General features: G+C 44.3%; 1 protein-coding gene and 1 long non-coding RNA gene across 7 annotated transcripts in view; one reads left to right on the forward strand and one right to left on the reverse strand.

Moving 5' to 3' along the window:
• PLB1 (phospholipase B1) overlaps positions 1–14,925 on the forward strand; it is a 137,472-nt gene that overhangs the window by 71,338 nt on the left and 51,209 nt on the right. For all 6 annotated transcript variants that reach the window (XR_003139840.3, XM_049095933.1, XM_049095932.1 and 3 more), the window contains 7 exons: positions 100–173; positions 1,685–1,728; positions 8,039–8,147; positions 10,847–10,898; positions 11,447–11,527; positions 14,383–14,448; positions 14,765–14,865. Coding sequence is in view for 5 of the 6 variants with exons in the window: in XM_049095933.1 (XP_048951890.1) it covers positions 100–173; positions 1,685–1,728; positions 8,039–8,147; positions 10,847–10,898; positions 11,447–11,527; positions 14,383–14,448; positions 14,765–14,865 (527 nt within the window). In the remaining variant the exon portion in view is untranslated. The remainder of the gene's footprint in view (positions 1–99; positions 174–1,684; positions 1,729–8,038; positions 8,148–10,846; positions 10,899–11,446; positions 11,528–14,382; positions 14,449–14,764; positions 14,866–14,925) is intronic.
• The window catches only part of LOC118351261 (uncharacterized), a 38,674-nt gene continuing 32,582 nt past the window's right edge, over positions 8,834–14,925 (reverse strand). The window contains exons 2-3 of the long non-coding RNA XR_007403150.1: positions 10,228–10,344; positions 8,834–8,977 (exon numbers count right to left, since the gene is read on the reverse strand). This is a non-coding gene — a long non-coding RNA (uncharacterized LOC118351261). The remainder of the gene's footprint in view (positions 8,978–10,227; positions 10,345–14,925) is intronic.

Genomic DNA, 14,925 nt, shown 5'->3' on the forward strand with positions numbered 1-14,925 from the left:
GAATGTCTAGATTCTAGAGAGAGTCCAGGCCTTCCCAGCCAGAACCAGAACTTTCTGACCAGCGAGCAGGGAGACTCACCCCTCAATATTCCCTCTCAGGCAGGTAATGGGGCCGGATCCAAGCCTGGGGATATCTTGGATGTCTTGACTCAGTACCGAGGCCTGTCCTGGAGGTGAGTGAAGATGTGGTAAGACCCTAAATGACCCCTTTGCTGCAGGGCAGGGGGGGGACCCCTAAGCATCACAGAAAAACAATTCCTCTAGCAGACAGATGAACCACCTAGCCAGTGTTTTTCAGTGAGACACTTCTGTTTCACTTTAAGGAAGGAACGTAAATCTTCCCCAAACCACTATATTCCCCAGGACAGGAACTGAGAGCTAAGCAGGGGGACTTTGGGGGAGAAACATTTATGTTGGGTTGAAAATCTTCCCAAGCTTTCATTTCTCCCTCTGGGGCATAAGCTCAAAAGGAGGCAGTGGCTTTTGAAACCAGAGCCTAGCTGCTTTCTGGACTCTGTGCAACTGTGAGCAAGTTACTTAACCTCTGTGAGCTCGTCTCCTTATCTTCGATGCTGAGATAATAATACTGCCTGAGCACCCTCATGAGGATTAGAGTTTAGGCATCCAGCACGGTGCCTGACACAAAGCAGATCTAAATGGTAGCTGGCATCATTATTGAAAGGCCTTCATTTTAGAGATGAAAAAGTGAGGCGCAGAGAGGACACGTCACCTAAGATCAAACGGCCAGATGGCAAAAGAGCAAAAGTAGAGCAGATGGTTCCTGACCCCTAATCTGGCACATTTCCCCCCATCGTGACTGCTTCATGCAGGCTTGCTCCTGCTCTGGCTGTAATCAAATCCAGACTGCCACAAGCTGCAGTGAGCAGGACTCCTGCTTTGAACACCCCGCTCCTGCCAAGCAGGAGAGGGCAGGTTTGCTATTTTCTCAGCCGGGAATCTGGCATCTCTGGCCCCAGACTGAACCTGAGTGTTGAATCCCTGGCATCCTCCCTGGTGACGCTGCACAGAATTAAACCCCAAACATTCTGAGACCCTTTAAAACGTTCCCAGACATACTTGGCAGAGAACGGGGTTGGGGGGCGGGAGGGGGGTGGATATGGAAAAGCAGGGAATCCAATAAACTCTGGAATGTTGCATATTTTCATGCCTAGAAACCCATCCAACTCTGATTTCCTTGGAATTTTAGAAGTAGCTTGGAAGATGGGTTGCATTCTAGAAGACACCGTTTAAGCCAAACTGGAAGAGAGCGATGAGGGCAAACCCTTGCACTCTGTTTTCAGTGACAACCCCATGACCAGCTGCAGTGGCTGGCGGGGCTCGATTGGGCTGGGCATCCAGGGAAGGGTCACTTTCCCCTTAAAAGAGGGGTGAAGGGGGCCCACTGCATTCCCCTGCCCCCAACGTCAATGCTCAAAGTTAAAAAATCAACAAAGTCTGCTGAGCTGTTTAAATCCGTTTCTTGGCTGGATTTGCAGGGGGGACGAGGGAGGGGAGGGGCTGTCCTCTGGTTTGCTTTTCTACTGAGATAACGAGGGAACCACAAGTTCCAGGCCCCGGGGGTGTGTCTCAGGAGGAGCAAGGACTGTCTCCGTAGCGGCTGGGCTGAGCGGTTCCGGCGCCGCTGCCATTCTCAACCTCCGTTTTCTTTCGTTCTGCACCACAGCGGAGGAGGCGATCACAACCTCAGCAGCGTCATCACCCTCGCAAGTGAGTCCGCGCTCCGGCTCCCCGGCTCCTGCGGGCGGGCGGGCGGCGGCGGCGGCGGCGGCGGCGGCCCCGCGCGGCTCTGCAGCGCCTCCTGGCGGCGGCCGCGGGCTCGGCAGGGAGCGTGGCGGTGCCGCTCGGCCGCCTTCGCCAGGAGGCGCTGCGTCCCCAGGCGGTCCCCCGCTCCGCCCGGTGAGCATCCCGAAAGCTCGGAGGGATGATTTTTTTTTTTTTTTTAAGAGAAATTGTATTTGTCCAAGGAAGGAAGAGACTAAAAGAGGAGAAGAGAGTTCAGGCTAATTCTTAGTGGAAAGTAATTAATTATAGGAAATGACTCCAGAAAGAAGGAAAGGGAACCCATCTCCGCTTTGCCTGTCATTCTGAGCAGAGCACCTTTCTGGGAGGTGTTGATCTGGGCTGGGGCTGCATTAAGCACCACTGCATACAAAGATGTTGAGTTCCTGTGTGTCACTTTAGGAAAGGCCGCTATTGCCGCAGTAAGAGCTGGAATTACCTTGCGCAGGCCGTGCACACACAGTGGGGTTTGGGGTCAGATATTTTCCTTCACCTGCCACCTGCTGGGAATTTTTTGCTTTTTTTTTTTTTTTTTTTTGAAGCCTGAGATACATTCTCTGAATGGTCTTCAGCATCTTTTTATTCTCCTTAGTGCATGCACATCACAGCGCTTGTTCTGAAAGCACACATGCACGTAATGTTATCATTACATTATTTCCTCTTCAAATCTTCTAGCTAATAATTTTGCCTAAGAAACTTAACTGGTCCCGTTCTCATTTGCTTTTCTTGTCATTATCCCTTTGTAATATATCTTTAAAAGCTAAGAAGTTATTTGAGGTTTAAGGCTCTAAGACTTTGATGATAGAGACGGCTTCTTCTCCACATTGGCGGGACCGATGGGGCTTCATGAATGGTTATCTGTTTTTGCTATTTGCAAATCCTGTTGAATGCAGGTAGGGTACAGTCCCATGGCAAAAGTCCTCCCTGTATTTATTGCCAAGGGGAGGTGGTTTGGGTTGCTTCTGTGAGTGTGATTGGTTCTGCAAGCTGGCCCAGCATACACAACAGCTTGCTGGGCTGAGTCCCCTGCTATTATTGTGGATAAGACAATTGGAAATGGCTCAAGACCTTCACTACAGTGATTCACAAAGGACTGAGACGGTGTCACCCCTCAGGTGAACTCCCCCTGACACACCTAGCCCAGCAATGTGTTCATACGCTTCCTTACTAGAGTTGTGAAAGACAGTTTGATCATAGGGGGCTGGACATTCCCCAGGGAAATAACTACATTAAAATGTGTTTGGAAACATACAAGAACATAGGGTTAGAACAGAAGCTCAGTTTGACTCCTGCTTCAGTTTAATCCTGCAAAGACTCCAGTTCTGGATGCTTGGGAAAGAGGAGCATGAAGCAAGGTCCCTGCCCTTCTGCCATCATCACAGTCTCTTTGGGGACCTGTCTCCCTAAAGACAGACTCATGTACCCACAATTATAGCTATGTACAACGTTTAAGGGAAAATGAGTAAGAAGGTGGTTAACCCTGCCTTCTGAAAAGGGGTTTTAAGAACTAGAATTCATCAGGTCAGGAAAGGGGATGGGACATTCCTGGCAGAGATAATGGCACGTACCAGCAAGTTCTCACTCGAAACAACGTGTGGTGCCTTTCTATGATATTCCAGGTAAGTAGCTAGCTGGCCGGTGATGGATTCCTCCCGCAATGGGAAACCTCGGACAAATCCATTATTTACAGATTGCTCTAGTGATTCACAGCTCTCCTTTCTATTGAGTAGAAATCAGAGTAACTTCTGTCCATTGGATACAATGTCCCCAAAGCCGGAAGGAGTTCAATGCCTATGTGTTGTGTAGCTCCTGTTGCAGGACTTGGTTCTAAAAAGCACGCTGTTGGATGGCGTGATGCCTGAGAATACTGACTGGAACCTAGCACATGCCTTTCCCATGTCCTTGCAGATTGTGAGGTAGGGGAAAGTGCCCTGTATTGGGGCTGAGAGAGCAGAGTTCTGGCTTGGAATTCTGTGACTTTCAGCTAATCTCCCAGCCTTCCTCAACTTTGGGTCATCTTTCATTCAGTCCATGAGCACTTGTTGAGTATATGTGAGAGTATGAGTTGTATACAGACCCTGCTCTCAGGAGTTTTCAACCAAGATGGGGAGATGGAAAAGTGAAAAGTCAAGTGTAGATCCAGTGTGATAAAGGTATGAGAGTGCATGAGATTGAAAAGATCAACCAAATGACAGGGCTTTAACCAGACTGATCAAGAGGGGTGTGAAGAAGAGACCTCAAAATCAGGAACAGAAAAGGAAACATTACTACAGAAATAAAAAGGATTATGAGATGATTTTGAACAATTGTATGCCAATAAATGAGATAACTTAGAGGAAATGGTAAAATTCCTAGAAAGACACAAATTACTGAAACTGGTTTAAGACAAAATAGAAAATCTGAATAGATTTATAACAAAGAGAATGAATTTTAAAACTTCACACCAAAGAAAGTCCAGGCTTTTCCGGCTTCAGTAGTGAACTCTATCAAACACTGAAAGAAGAATTTACATCAATTCTTAACAAACTCCTCCCAAAAATGGAGTAAGAGGGACTGCTACCCAATTCATTCTATGAGACTGGTATTCTCTTAATAACAAATAAGGCAAAGATATCACAAGGAAAGAAAACTACAGACCAGTATCTCTTTTGAATATATGTGCAGAAATCCTCAACAAAACACTAGCAAGCAAAGTAGAGCAGCATATATAAAGGATTATAGCCCATGACCAAATGAGATTTATCCCTAGGAATACAAGGTTAGTTTCAAGTAAAAAAAATAATATAAGACACTGTATAAAAGCATAAAGGACAGGGGTGCCTGGGTGACTCAGTTAAGCATCTGCATTCAGCTCAGGTCATGATCTCAGGGTCCTAGAATTGAGCCCTGCGTCAGGCTCCTTGCTCAGAGGGAAGTCTGATTGTCCCTCTGCCCCTCCCCAATGCTCATACTTTCTTTCTCTCAAATAATATTATTTTTTTTAAAAAAAAAGCATAAAAGACAAAAAAACTACACAATCATTACAATTGAGGAGAAAAAGTATTTTACAAAAACTAATATCCTCTCATGGTAAAAACACTCTACACACTGAGAATGGAAGGACATTTCCTCAATCTGATAAAGGACATCTGCAAAAGCCTACAGTTAACATCATGCTTAATGGGGAAAGGCAGGATGTTTTCCTTCTGAGATCAAGATGTATACTCTTGCCACTTTTATTCAACATTATGCTGGAGGTTCTAGTCAAGACAGTTAAGCAAGAAAATAAAAGGCGGTTGAGCAAGAAAATAAAAGGCATCAAGATTAGAAATAGAATAAAGCTGTTTGTAGTTGCAGATGACATGATCTTAAATATAGGATCCTAAGGAATCCACTAAAAATTATTAGAATAAATGCATTCAGCAAGATTTCAGGGTACAATGTCAATATGCAGAAATTGTTATTATTTTTTAAAGATTTTATTTATTAATGAGAGACAGAGGCAGAGGTTGAGAAGCAGGCTCCATGCAGGGAACCCGACGCGGGACTCGATCCCAGGTCTCCAAGATCACGCCCTGGGCTGAAGGCAGCACTAAACCGCTGAGCCACCCGGGCTGTCCAATATGCAGAAATTAATTGTATTTCTCTACATTGGCAGTTAACCTAAAAATGAAATTAAAAAAAAAACATTCTACCTACAATAGCATCAAAAGATACTTAGGAATAAGTTTAACAAACTAAGTGTATCCTTTATACTCTTAAGATTGCTAAACATTGCTGAAAGAAATTTAATCAGAACTAAATAAGTGGAAAGACATCCCATGTTAATATTATTAAGATGACAATATCACCCAATTTAATCTATAGATTCAATATCATTTCTGTCAAAATTCCAGCTGGTTTCTTAGCAGAAATTGGTAAGCTGATTCTAAAATTCATAGGGAAATTTAAGAGACCCAGAATAGTCAAGATAAACTTTAAAAAGAACAAATTCAGTGGACTCACACTCCCTAATTTCAAAATTTATAAAGCTGCAATAATTAAGACAACATGATGCTGGCATAAGGATAACCATATAAATCAATGGAATAGAATTAAAAGTCCATAAATAAACCCTCATACTATGACTAACTCATTTTCAACATGAGTACCAAGACTAATAGGGAAAGAATAGTCTTTTCAATAAATGGTGCTAGGATAATTATATAACCATATGCAAAAGGATGAAGTTGGACTCCTATCTCATATCATATATAAAAATTAATGCAAAATGGGTCATAAGCTTATATGTAAGAGCTAAAATTCACTGTTAGAAGAAAATATGGAAACAAATCTTCATGACCTTGGGCTAAAAAAAAAAACCTTCTTAGATATAACACCAAAAGCACAAGTGCACAAAAGAAAAAATAGATCGGACAAAATTAAACACTTTTGAGTTTCAAAGGATACCATCAAGAAAGTAAAAGGAGGGCAGCCCGGGGGCTCAGCGGTTTAGAGCCACCTTCGGCCCAGGGCGTGATCCTGGACACCTGGGATCGAGTCCCACATCGGGCTCCCTGCATGGGGCCTGCTTCTCCCTCTGCCTGTGTCTCTGCCTCTCTATCTCTCTGTCTCTCATGAATAAATAAATAAAATCTTTAAAAAAAAAAAAAAAAAGGAAAGAAAGTAAAAGGAGGGGCACTTGGGTGGCTCAGTGGTTGAGCATCTTCCTTTAGTTCAGGACATGATCCCAGAGTCCCAGGATCCAGTCTCACATCAGGGTCCCTGCAGGGAGCCTGCTTCTCCCTCTGCCTATGTCTCTGCCTCTTTCTCTCTCTCTGTCTCATAAATAAATTAATAAATCTTTTTAGAAAAAAAGTAAAAACCTGAAGAGTGAAAGAAAATTTTGGAAATAATACCTGATAAGAAACGTATCTAGAAAAGAACTCTTATAACTCAAAAATAAGATAATTCAATTTGGGCCAATTAAAATGGGCAAAGAATCTGAGTATACATTTCTCCAAACAAGGTATACAAATGACCAATAAGCACGTGAAAAGATGCTCAACATTAGAAACCATCAATGCACACCACACCATTAAGAGATACCATCTCACATCCACCAGAATGGTTATTTTTTAAAAGATGAAGGTTGGTGAGGCTGTGCAGACATTAAAACCCTCATATGCTTCTGATGGGAAGGTAAATTGGCACAGATCCTTTGGGAAAAGATCTGTAAATATTTCAAAAGATTAAACAGAGCTATCAAGCTATCATATGATCCATCATTTCCGCTTCTAGATATATATCCAAGAGAGATTCACACAAAAACTAGTACAAAAACATTCACAGTATCACTATTCATAATAGCCAGGAAAGTAGGAACTATCCAAATCCTTCAACTGATGAATGGGTAAATGTGACATATCCATTTGAGGGATTTATTTGGCAATGAAAGCCATGAAGTGCAGATCTATGCTATAACATGGATAAACACTGAAAACATTATGTTAAGCCAAAGAAGCCAGTCACAAAAGACATGTGCTATGAATTCATTTATATGAAATGTCTAGAATAAGCAAGGCTATATGAGAGAAGGTAGATTGATGGTCACCACAGGGTTGGAGGGAATGGGGAGGGACTGGTACTGAGTACAGTTTCTTTTTGGGGTGACGAAAATGTTGTAAAGTTGATTATGGTGATGGTTGCACAACTCTGTGAATATACTAAGAGCTATTGAACTGTACTTCGTGAATATTATGGTATGTGAATTATATCTCAAAAAACTATTATGTATTTAGGAAACAGAAAAAGAGGGGCATCTTGGTGGCTTATTCGGTTGAGCATCTGCCTTCAGCTTAGGTCATGATCCCAGAGTTCTGGGATTGAGCCACAAGTCGGGCTTCCTGCCTAGTGACGAGCCTGTTTCTCCCTCTCCCTCTGCTGCTCTCCCCCTGCTTGTACTCTCTCTCTGTCTCTGTCTCTCTGTCTGGCCTCAAATAAATAAAATCTTTGCAAAGAAAACGAGAAAAATGCATGATAGAAACACCAAATCCAGGCTCACGTTTATTCAACAATAATTCATTAAGCACCTGTGTGTGTTGCCCATGTGGTTAAGCATCAGCCTTCTGGACACTTTCTTTCCATGTTGAGAGAAGAGTTAAGTTAAAAGTTTTAAGGGTGAGAGTTCCTTGTCTGTAACATGCACTGGCACTTATCAAAAGAATTTGAAGATGATTTGGGGGTAGTTACTAAGCATATCTCTTCTTTATATTTCCAGATATTCTCCGGGAATTCAACCCTTCCCTGAGAGGCTTCTCTGTTGGCACTGGGAAAGAAAACAGTCCTGGAGCCTTCCTAAATCAGGCAGTAGCAGGAGACCGAGCCGAGTGAGCAGGGGAGCCTTGGGGGGTGACCACACAGATCCTCTGGTGATCCTCCAGGGGTTTGGCCTGGCCTGGGGCATATGGCTGAAGGCTGGGGGGCTTGGTCCAAGGGAAAGGTCTGGGGGTCAAAGACCACACTGGGTGGGCTCTCCTGGGGTGTCCCTCCCTGTGGGACACAGAAACCTACTAGCCCAACCCCACCCCAGGAACTAGTCACAGTTTGCTCTGATGCCAGATATATACTTTGAGCAAATTACTTTGCCTCATCTCTAAATCTCATGTCCACAGAAGACCGTGGTATTAAGGGCTCATTTGGAGTTCCAGTTTTTATTACTCCATTAATGCTTCATCTTTTATGTCTTCTTCTCCATCCCTTCCTCAGACATACTTTCCAGGCAGTCTTTTCAAGCTCTACACTTTGCATCCTTCCTGGGCTATTGAAAGAGCACTCCTGGGAAGGAAGCCCTGAGTCTGAGCCCTGGTGTACATGTCCTACTCCACCCCCACCCCTGCCTCCCTAAGCCCTAGCCTCCAAGATGGGGCTGGCTGTGAACCTTTCCCACAGGGTGGTTATGAGGCTCAATGTCATGTTGAATGTGAAAGTTCTGGGGGCCTGTAAGTCACATACACCTATTGGGTCAGGATGGTGGTTCCAGCAGCGATGCAGCAGGGTTGCAGGACTTACCCAGGTAAACTGTTGATGAGCAACGGAACCATCATGTTACAGTCCATGCACACTGGATGGCAGGTTCCCAAGAGCAGGATAGGCTTTCCTGGGCCCTATGCCTCCATTTCTCTCCATGGTCCCCAAATGTGAGATGCTCCTAGATTCGCTACCTGGTCAGAGAAAAGTGAATATCACACTCAATCTAGGAAAAATATGGGAAGATCATCTCTGTTTCTTAATCCTATTTTTCTTCCAAAATAATCACAAACCTCCTTAACATATAGTCCCTAGGAATTCTGTGTTTGGTTCCCAGATTTTCTGACATCATCTGGCCAGCTCTCAACACCATCCTGAATCTACAAGCTATCTGAATAACTCTCATTTATTCATGACCGGAATAATACAAATTGGAGATTTTACAAAACCTAATCAGTTTTATAAGGAATTCTGTGGCTTTGAAGTTTTCCTTTTGGTGGGGGAAGGGTCAAAAGCTACCAATTGACTGCCTAAAATTTTTGACTTTAATGTTACCATAATTTTGCTTTTTTTCCAAGCATACATCAGCTAGTGGTATCCAGAGGGGCATTTCTAAGCATGATTAGGTCAGGGAGGCATCCAATTAGAAAACCTTGGTGGAGAACATAAAATTCATGATTTGTGTGGCCCTGGATTTCTGCTGCTTTCCTCAAGGCCATAGGGCCCTTTTGTGCAAATAACCCATTTGTCCAAGCACATCTTGGACCATAGGGAGGAGTTAGACATTATTACTCCCATGTTACAGGTGAAGAAACTAGAACAAAGAGGCAAAGTGGCCTGAACAAATGCATCACCTTGACCACATGGCCGATTGTCCTTGTGCCCAGCAGGCCTCCCCCCAGCTCCCGTGATAAGCCCTTGTACATAATAGCAGGGTCCAACATACCAGGCACCTTCATATTTACTAGCCCTGTGTTCCGTGCAGTCACTGTTAGTAGGTGAGACATGCAGTTATTCTTAATGCTGATATTGAGGCTCAGAGAGGTCAAGTAATCAACAGACTCTGGTCCCCAGGGCATGTGCCCTGATGGCTTTAGACATACAGATAAGGAAACCAAGACTCCGGTTGGTTAAGTGGCTTACCCAAAATCCCCACCTGGGGGTCCGATACCTAGTCCCTTGTGACTAAGACCAAGCCGGCTGGGCTAATAGTTAAGATATGACAATGACTGTTTCCTGCCGGGATGGTGCCGGAGACTAGGGATGGTGGTGGTGACAGTGGTGGTGGTGATAGAAGTAATTCAATGGACCATTTCTGATATGGATGCTCACCACATGCTGCTCTAGGTTCTTTATTAAATCCATCCAACAACTCTGTGAAGAAGGGATGCTTACCCTCCCCATCTGCCACAGGACCAAAGCAAGGGTTTGTAAAGTTACCTACTTGGTGAAGGTCTCACTGCTGGAGCAGGAGTCAGCCCCATGCTGCCTGACACCAACCATGGCTCTTACTCCATGCAGCTGTTCTGCTCTTCTCATTTGCTGCTCCTCATGGCCCTTTAAGATAGAAAGGTTTATCTCCATGTTTGAAGTTTTTTGGGATGGGGAACTTAAGTTACATTCCTACAGTTAGCAGGAAGCAACCAAATGTCAGACCCAGGTGTGTCTGACTCAACCATGTCACCTTGAGGGTGAAGGTACCCTTGAGGTGAAGCTCGTGGCACCTATAGAATCAGTCCCATACCCAGCCATTTCATGTCATGCATGGCATGCACATGCAGCCTTCTGTTTGCCCCGAATGAGCCTGGCTTAGAGGAGACAGTAGGCCAATGAGGAAACATCCACCAAGTCACCCCCTCATAGGCGGAATGTTTAGCCCTTCCCAAATCACAGTCACAATTCCCCCACCCAGCCCTCCACCTCCAGAGGGACAGGAGCATGGCCTTCAGTCCAGCTGTCCTGCTACATATTCATTCCTGCTATCTCTCTGAAGTCCCCTCCCTGACCCTGCTTCATAGTCCCTGCTCCTCACATGGTGTTTTTGCATGTGTGCCCACAGGGATTTACCTGTTCAGGCCAGGAGGCTGGTGGACCTGATGAAGAATGACACGGTAATTCTGGGGGAAGTGCCACCTGGGGCTGATTGAGGTAGCATTCCCCGGAAGAGGGAGTGAGCAAGAGAAATCTGTGAGGCAGGGCCAGCCCTGGGGTAAAGGATGAGGCCACGTGGATATCCAGAGAATCCACCTTTAGAAACAAGGGATCTGGGATCCTTGGGTGGCGCAGCGGTTTAGCGCCTGCCTTTGGCCCAGGGTGCGATCCTGGAGACCCGGGATCGAATCCCACGTCGGGCTCCTGGTGCATGGAGCCTGCTTCTCCCTCTGCCTATGTCTCTGCCTCTCTCTCTCTCTCTCTCTCTCTGTGACTACCATAAATAAATAAAAAATATTTAAAAAAAAAGTTTAAAAAAAAAAAAGAAAAGAAACAAGGGATCTGGCACCTGTAACCTATGACCTCAGGACCCCAAAGCCAAAGAATAGAAAATATTAGTGTCCATTAAACCCTCTGGTATGTAAACACCCATCCCTGCCAGTGTTCAGCACTTTGTAGTCTTCTTGACTTTGGAGCAGGTCACTAACTTGTTTCCTATTCATTTCAGAAGATAAATTTTCAGGAAGATTGGAAGATAATAACACTGTTCATAGGAGGCAACGATCTCTGTGATTTCTGCAGTGACCCGGTGAGTCTCCAGGCCCTTATCTCAAGATTCCCTGAGGGAGAGATTTCCACACCAGGTGGCTAGAGCAGTGTGGCAGGGTTGGGACTTGGGGCTTGTGGCCTGGGATTAACCCCGAGACCAAGAGTGCATTCACCTCTGTTGAAAGATTCAACAGAGCTGGTTATGAAAATTGATTTTGATTAGGTTTCATTACAGGGAATCTGATCATATCATTCTAGAAATCAAGATAACATTCCAAGGATCTAGGAAAATCAGGTGTATCTTCATAGAGATCATTGTAAGTCAGCTCCTTTTTCCGGCACTGACCTACCTTACTGTCTCTATTTTGGATGGAAAAGTTGATTTTCTAATGCAAGCATTTAGACAAGGTTCAGAGCCAACTCATTCCAAGCCGAAGGGAACTTCAAGAGCGAGGCTGCTGTGGGTGTGGTGCTTCTTCCTGGAACCCTGGAATCTCTGGGCTGGAAGAAACCCCACAAATCCTAACCCTATTGACCACTCTCCCACCTGTGGCAGGAAAATGCCTTTCCTAGACTCTAGCTGTTTAATATTCCCAGCGATGGGCAGCTTTTTAATTTGCCCTAATTAGTATTATAAGCAGGTAAAAAATTTTTTTTGTAGTGTTTCTTTGTTAAGCCCAGATGGGCCTTCTTATAACTTCTGCCTTTTCTGCCTATGCTGGGCATGCCCGCACCTCTTCTCCATTCAATTCAGCTGACTTTAAAAATAATAGGTTTTTAAAATTTTTTTTATTTTATAAGCAATGCACAGTAGAAACACATCAAAGCACAGAGAAAAAAAATACTTTCCATAATTACAGCATCCAGAAATACCATTGCTAACATTTTGTTAAGTGTCTGTGAAAATGGAAAACTTGCTTTATTGTTTGCTAAAAATAGCGTCATTTTGGAAATATTGTTTGGTGGTCTGCTTTTTTTCAGTAGCAATCCATTGGGAAGATACTCCTATGTCAGTAGTCAATTTTCCATAAAATAATTCCTAATGACTGTAGCCCATAACCAATATTGGCTATGCTTAACTGTCCCCAATTATTGCATACTTAGCTTATATTGCTTCTAATTATGCCTGTTATAAATAACAGCAGGAGAAACATCCATCTTTAGATGCATCCACGATTGTTTCCTGATGTATATTCTTAGTAAGACTTTGAAGCAAGACAATATGTACATTTCCCCTAATGTTTTATCATGAAAATTTCCAAACATACTGAGAAATGGAAAGAATTGTGCAGTAAGGGCCCATATACCCACTGCCTAGATTTTATAGTTGTTAACATTTTGCTGCATTAACTTAACATATATTTATCCATCCATCTTATTCTGGGCGGACTTTGCACATTTTCAGTGCTTTGGATACGGATTGCCAAATTGCTTCCAGAATGTTGGTATCAGTTATATCTACTTCCTCATGCTCCATCTGTCCTTGTATGTTATTTGTTTTAATAGCTGCTAATCTAATAAATGAAAAACCTGTATCTTGTTTTCAAGATCCGCATTTATTTGATTAAGGAGGAATAAACCTTTATTTCACTTGTTTAATGCTCATTTGAATCTCTCCTGATTAATTCTATATGACATCTTCTGTTAAGGTATTTATTTTTCTCTTACTGATTTCTAAAAACCCCTTGTATTAAGTAAACTAACACTTTCTCAACTATGTTGCCTAATTCTTATTTTCCATTTAGTTGTGTTTATAGAATTATCTGATAAACAGAATGTTTTTAATGCCTAGTAGCATTTGCTGGGTGTGTATAGTATGCCAGGCACTGTACTGGGAGCTAAGCCTCAAGGCTCTGTCCTCAAGGAACTCACAGTTAGAGAGGGAGACACAGACAATTCACCATAACATGATAAGGACAATGTCATGGTGTGGTTGTAGTGATACTCATGGAAGAGAACCCTGAAGTAAGAATTGCCATGGGAATTGGTGTTTTGTAGGGAGGAGAGTCAGGGGTGTATACGGAGCAGGAGAACTTCCAACTAGAGCTAGAAATGAGGACATAAGCAGAAAGAGGACCAGCAGAGCAAAATTTAGGAAGTAGAGAGTCTTGCCTGAGCCTTGGGAACTTCTGCCCTAAGGGGCAATCCTGCCCCCCAGACCCCTCACAGCCTGCTCTCCTGGCATCAAAGTCACCAGAATCTGGGGTTTTCAGACTGTGATGTGACTGGCTCACCATGGGCCTGGGACTGTCACCGAAGCAGGTAGGACCTCACTTCTTGAATGCTACAATTTTGATTCACTTGGTAGGCAGGGCTTTTGGTTAGATTTCAGCCAGAGAAAAGGGTTCTACTTAAATAAAAGCCACCAAGTATGGAGATACAAAGAAATATGATTAAAATGTGTTTATGCTTTGGAAAGGGGGTTCACAGGATCCTCTTCTCCTACCATTATCTCCTTAAGTGATTCAATTGGGCAGTAGATCCCCAGGCTTTTGAGGCTCTAAGCAGAAGAGCTCAGGCCATAGGACCAGAGAACATTCAAGTTGCAGGAGATCTTAGAGGTCCTGTGCTCTAACACCCCATTCTAGAGGGCCCCAGAGATGTGATATGCTTTAGCTAAGTCCCTACATCTGGTTAATGTGAAGTGGATTCAGAGCTTTCCATAACTATGCAGGAGAAAAAAAAAAAAAAAGGTTTCCCTGGGGGTCACAACTATGACCAGCACAAGAACAGTGGGATTGGTATGGAGGCTGGCGGCCCCAAAGGCAAACCTTGTGTTTCAGTGTTACCCATTCTGGCTGAAAATCAAGAAGGACGGGACCCAAGACATGAAGTGGCCCTGGTCCACAGAGAGATTGGGTGGTGAATGGTTTTGGACCTTTCCTCTTCCTGCAGGTCCGCTATTCTCCCCAGAACTTCACGGACAACATCAGGAAGGCTCTGGACATCCTTCATGCTGAGGTGTGTAGGCTGGACTGTGTGGCCTCTGAGCAGCTCAAGCACAGTCCTTCTTGGGTCTCAGGCCTGGCCCAGAGGTAGCTCTGGCTTCCTGCCTCCCTTTCTGTGGAGGCCAGCACTGACCATGCTGTTGTCCTGGTCCTGGAAGCCTGAACACATAGGTGTCAACTGGGGGAGGCAAGGCAGGAGAGATGAAGGAAGTGAACCACATGAAACACCGCAGATCTGGTATCCAGCAGGAGGGCTGACCCTGGGCCCAGATGAGAGACTGGAGCTGCCAGTCTCAATCTTCCTGGGGACTGGTCTTGCCTTTGCTCAGGTTCCTCGGGCATTTGTGAATCTGGTAAAGGTTCTGGAGATCATCAACCTGAGGGAGCTGTACCAGGAGAAGAAAGTCAACTGTCCAAGGCTGATCCTCAGGTGAGAAGGAAGCTTTGCCCTCTGGTGCCTAAAGTGCCATGGGACCCTTAGCAGAAAGTA

The sequence above is a fragment of the Canis lupus genome, chromosome 17 (genome assembly GCF_003254725.2).
Source record: "Canis lupus dingo isolate Sandy chromosome 17, ASM325472v2, whole genome shotgun sequence".
Lineage (NCBI taxonomy): Eukaryota > Metazoa > Chordata > Mammalia > Carnivora > Canidae > Canis > Canis lupus.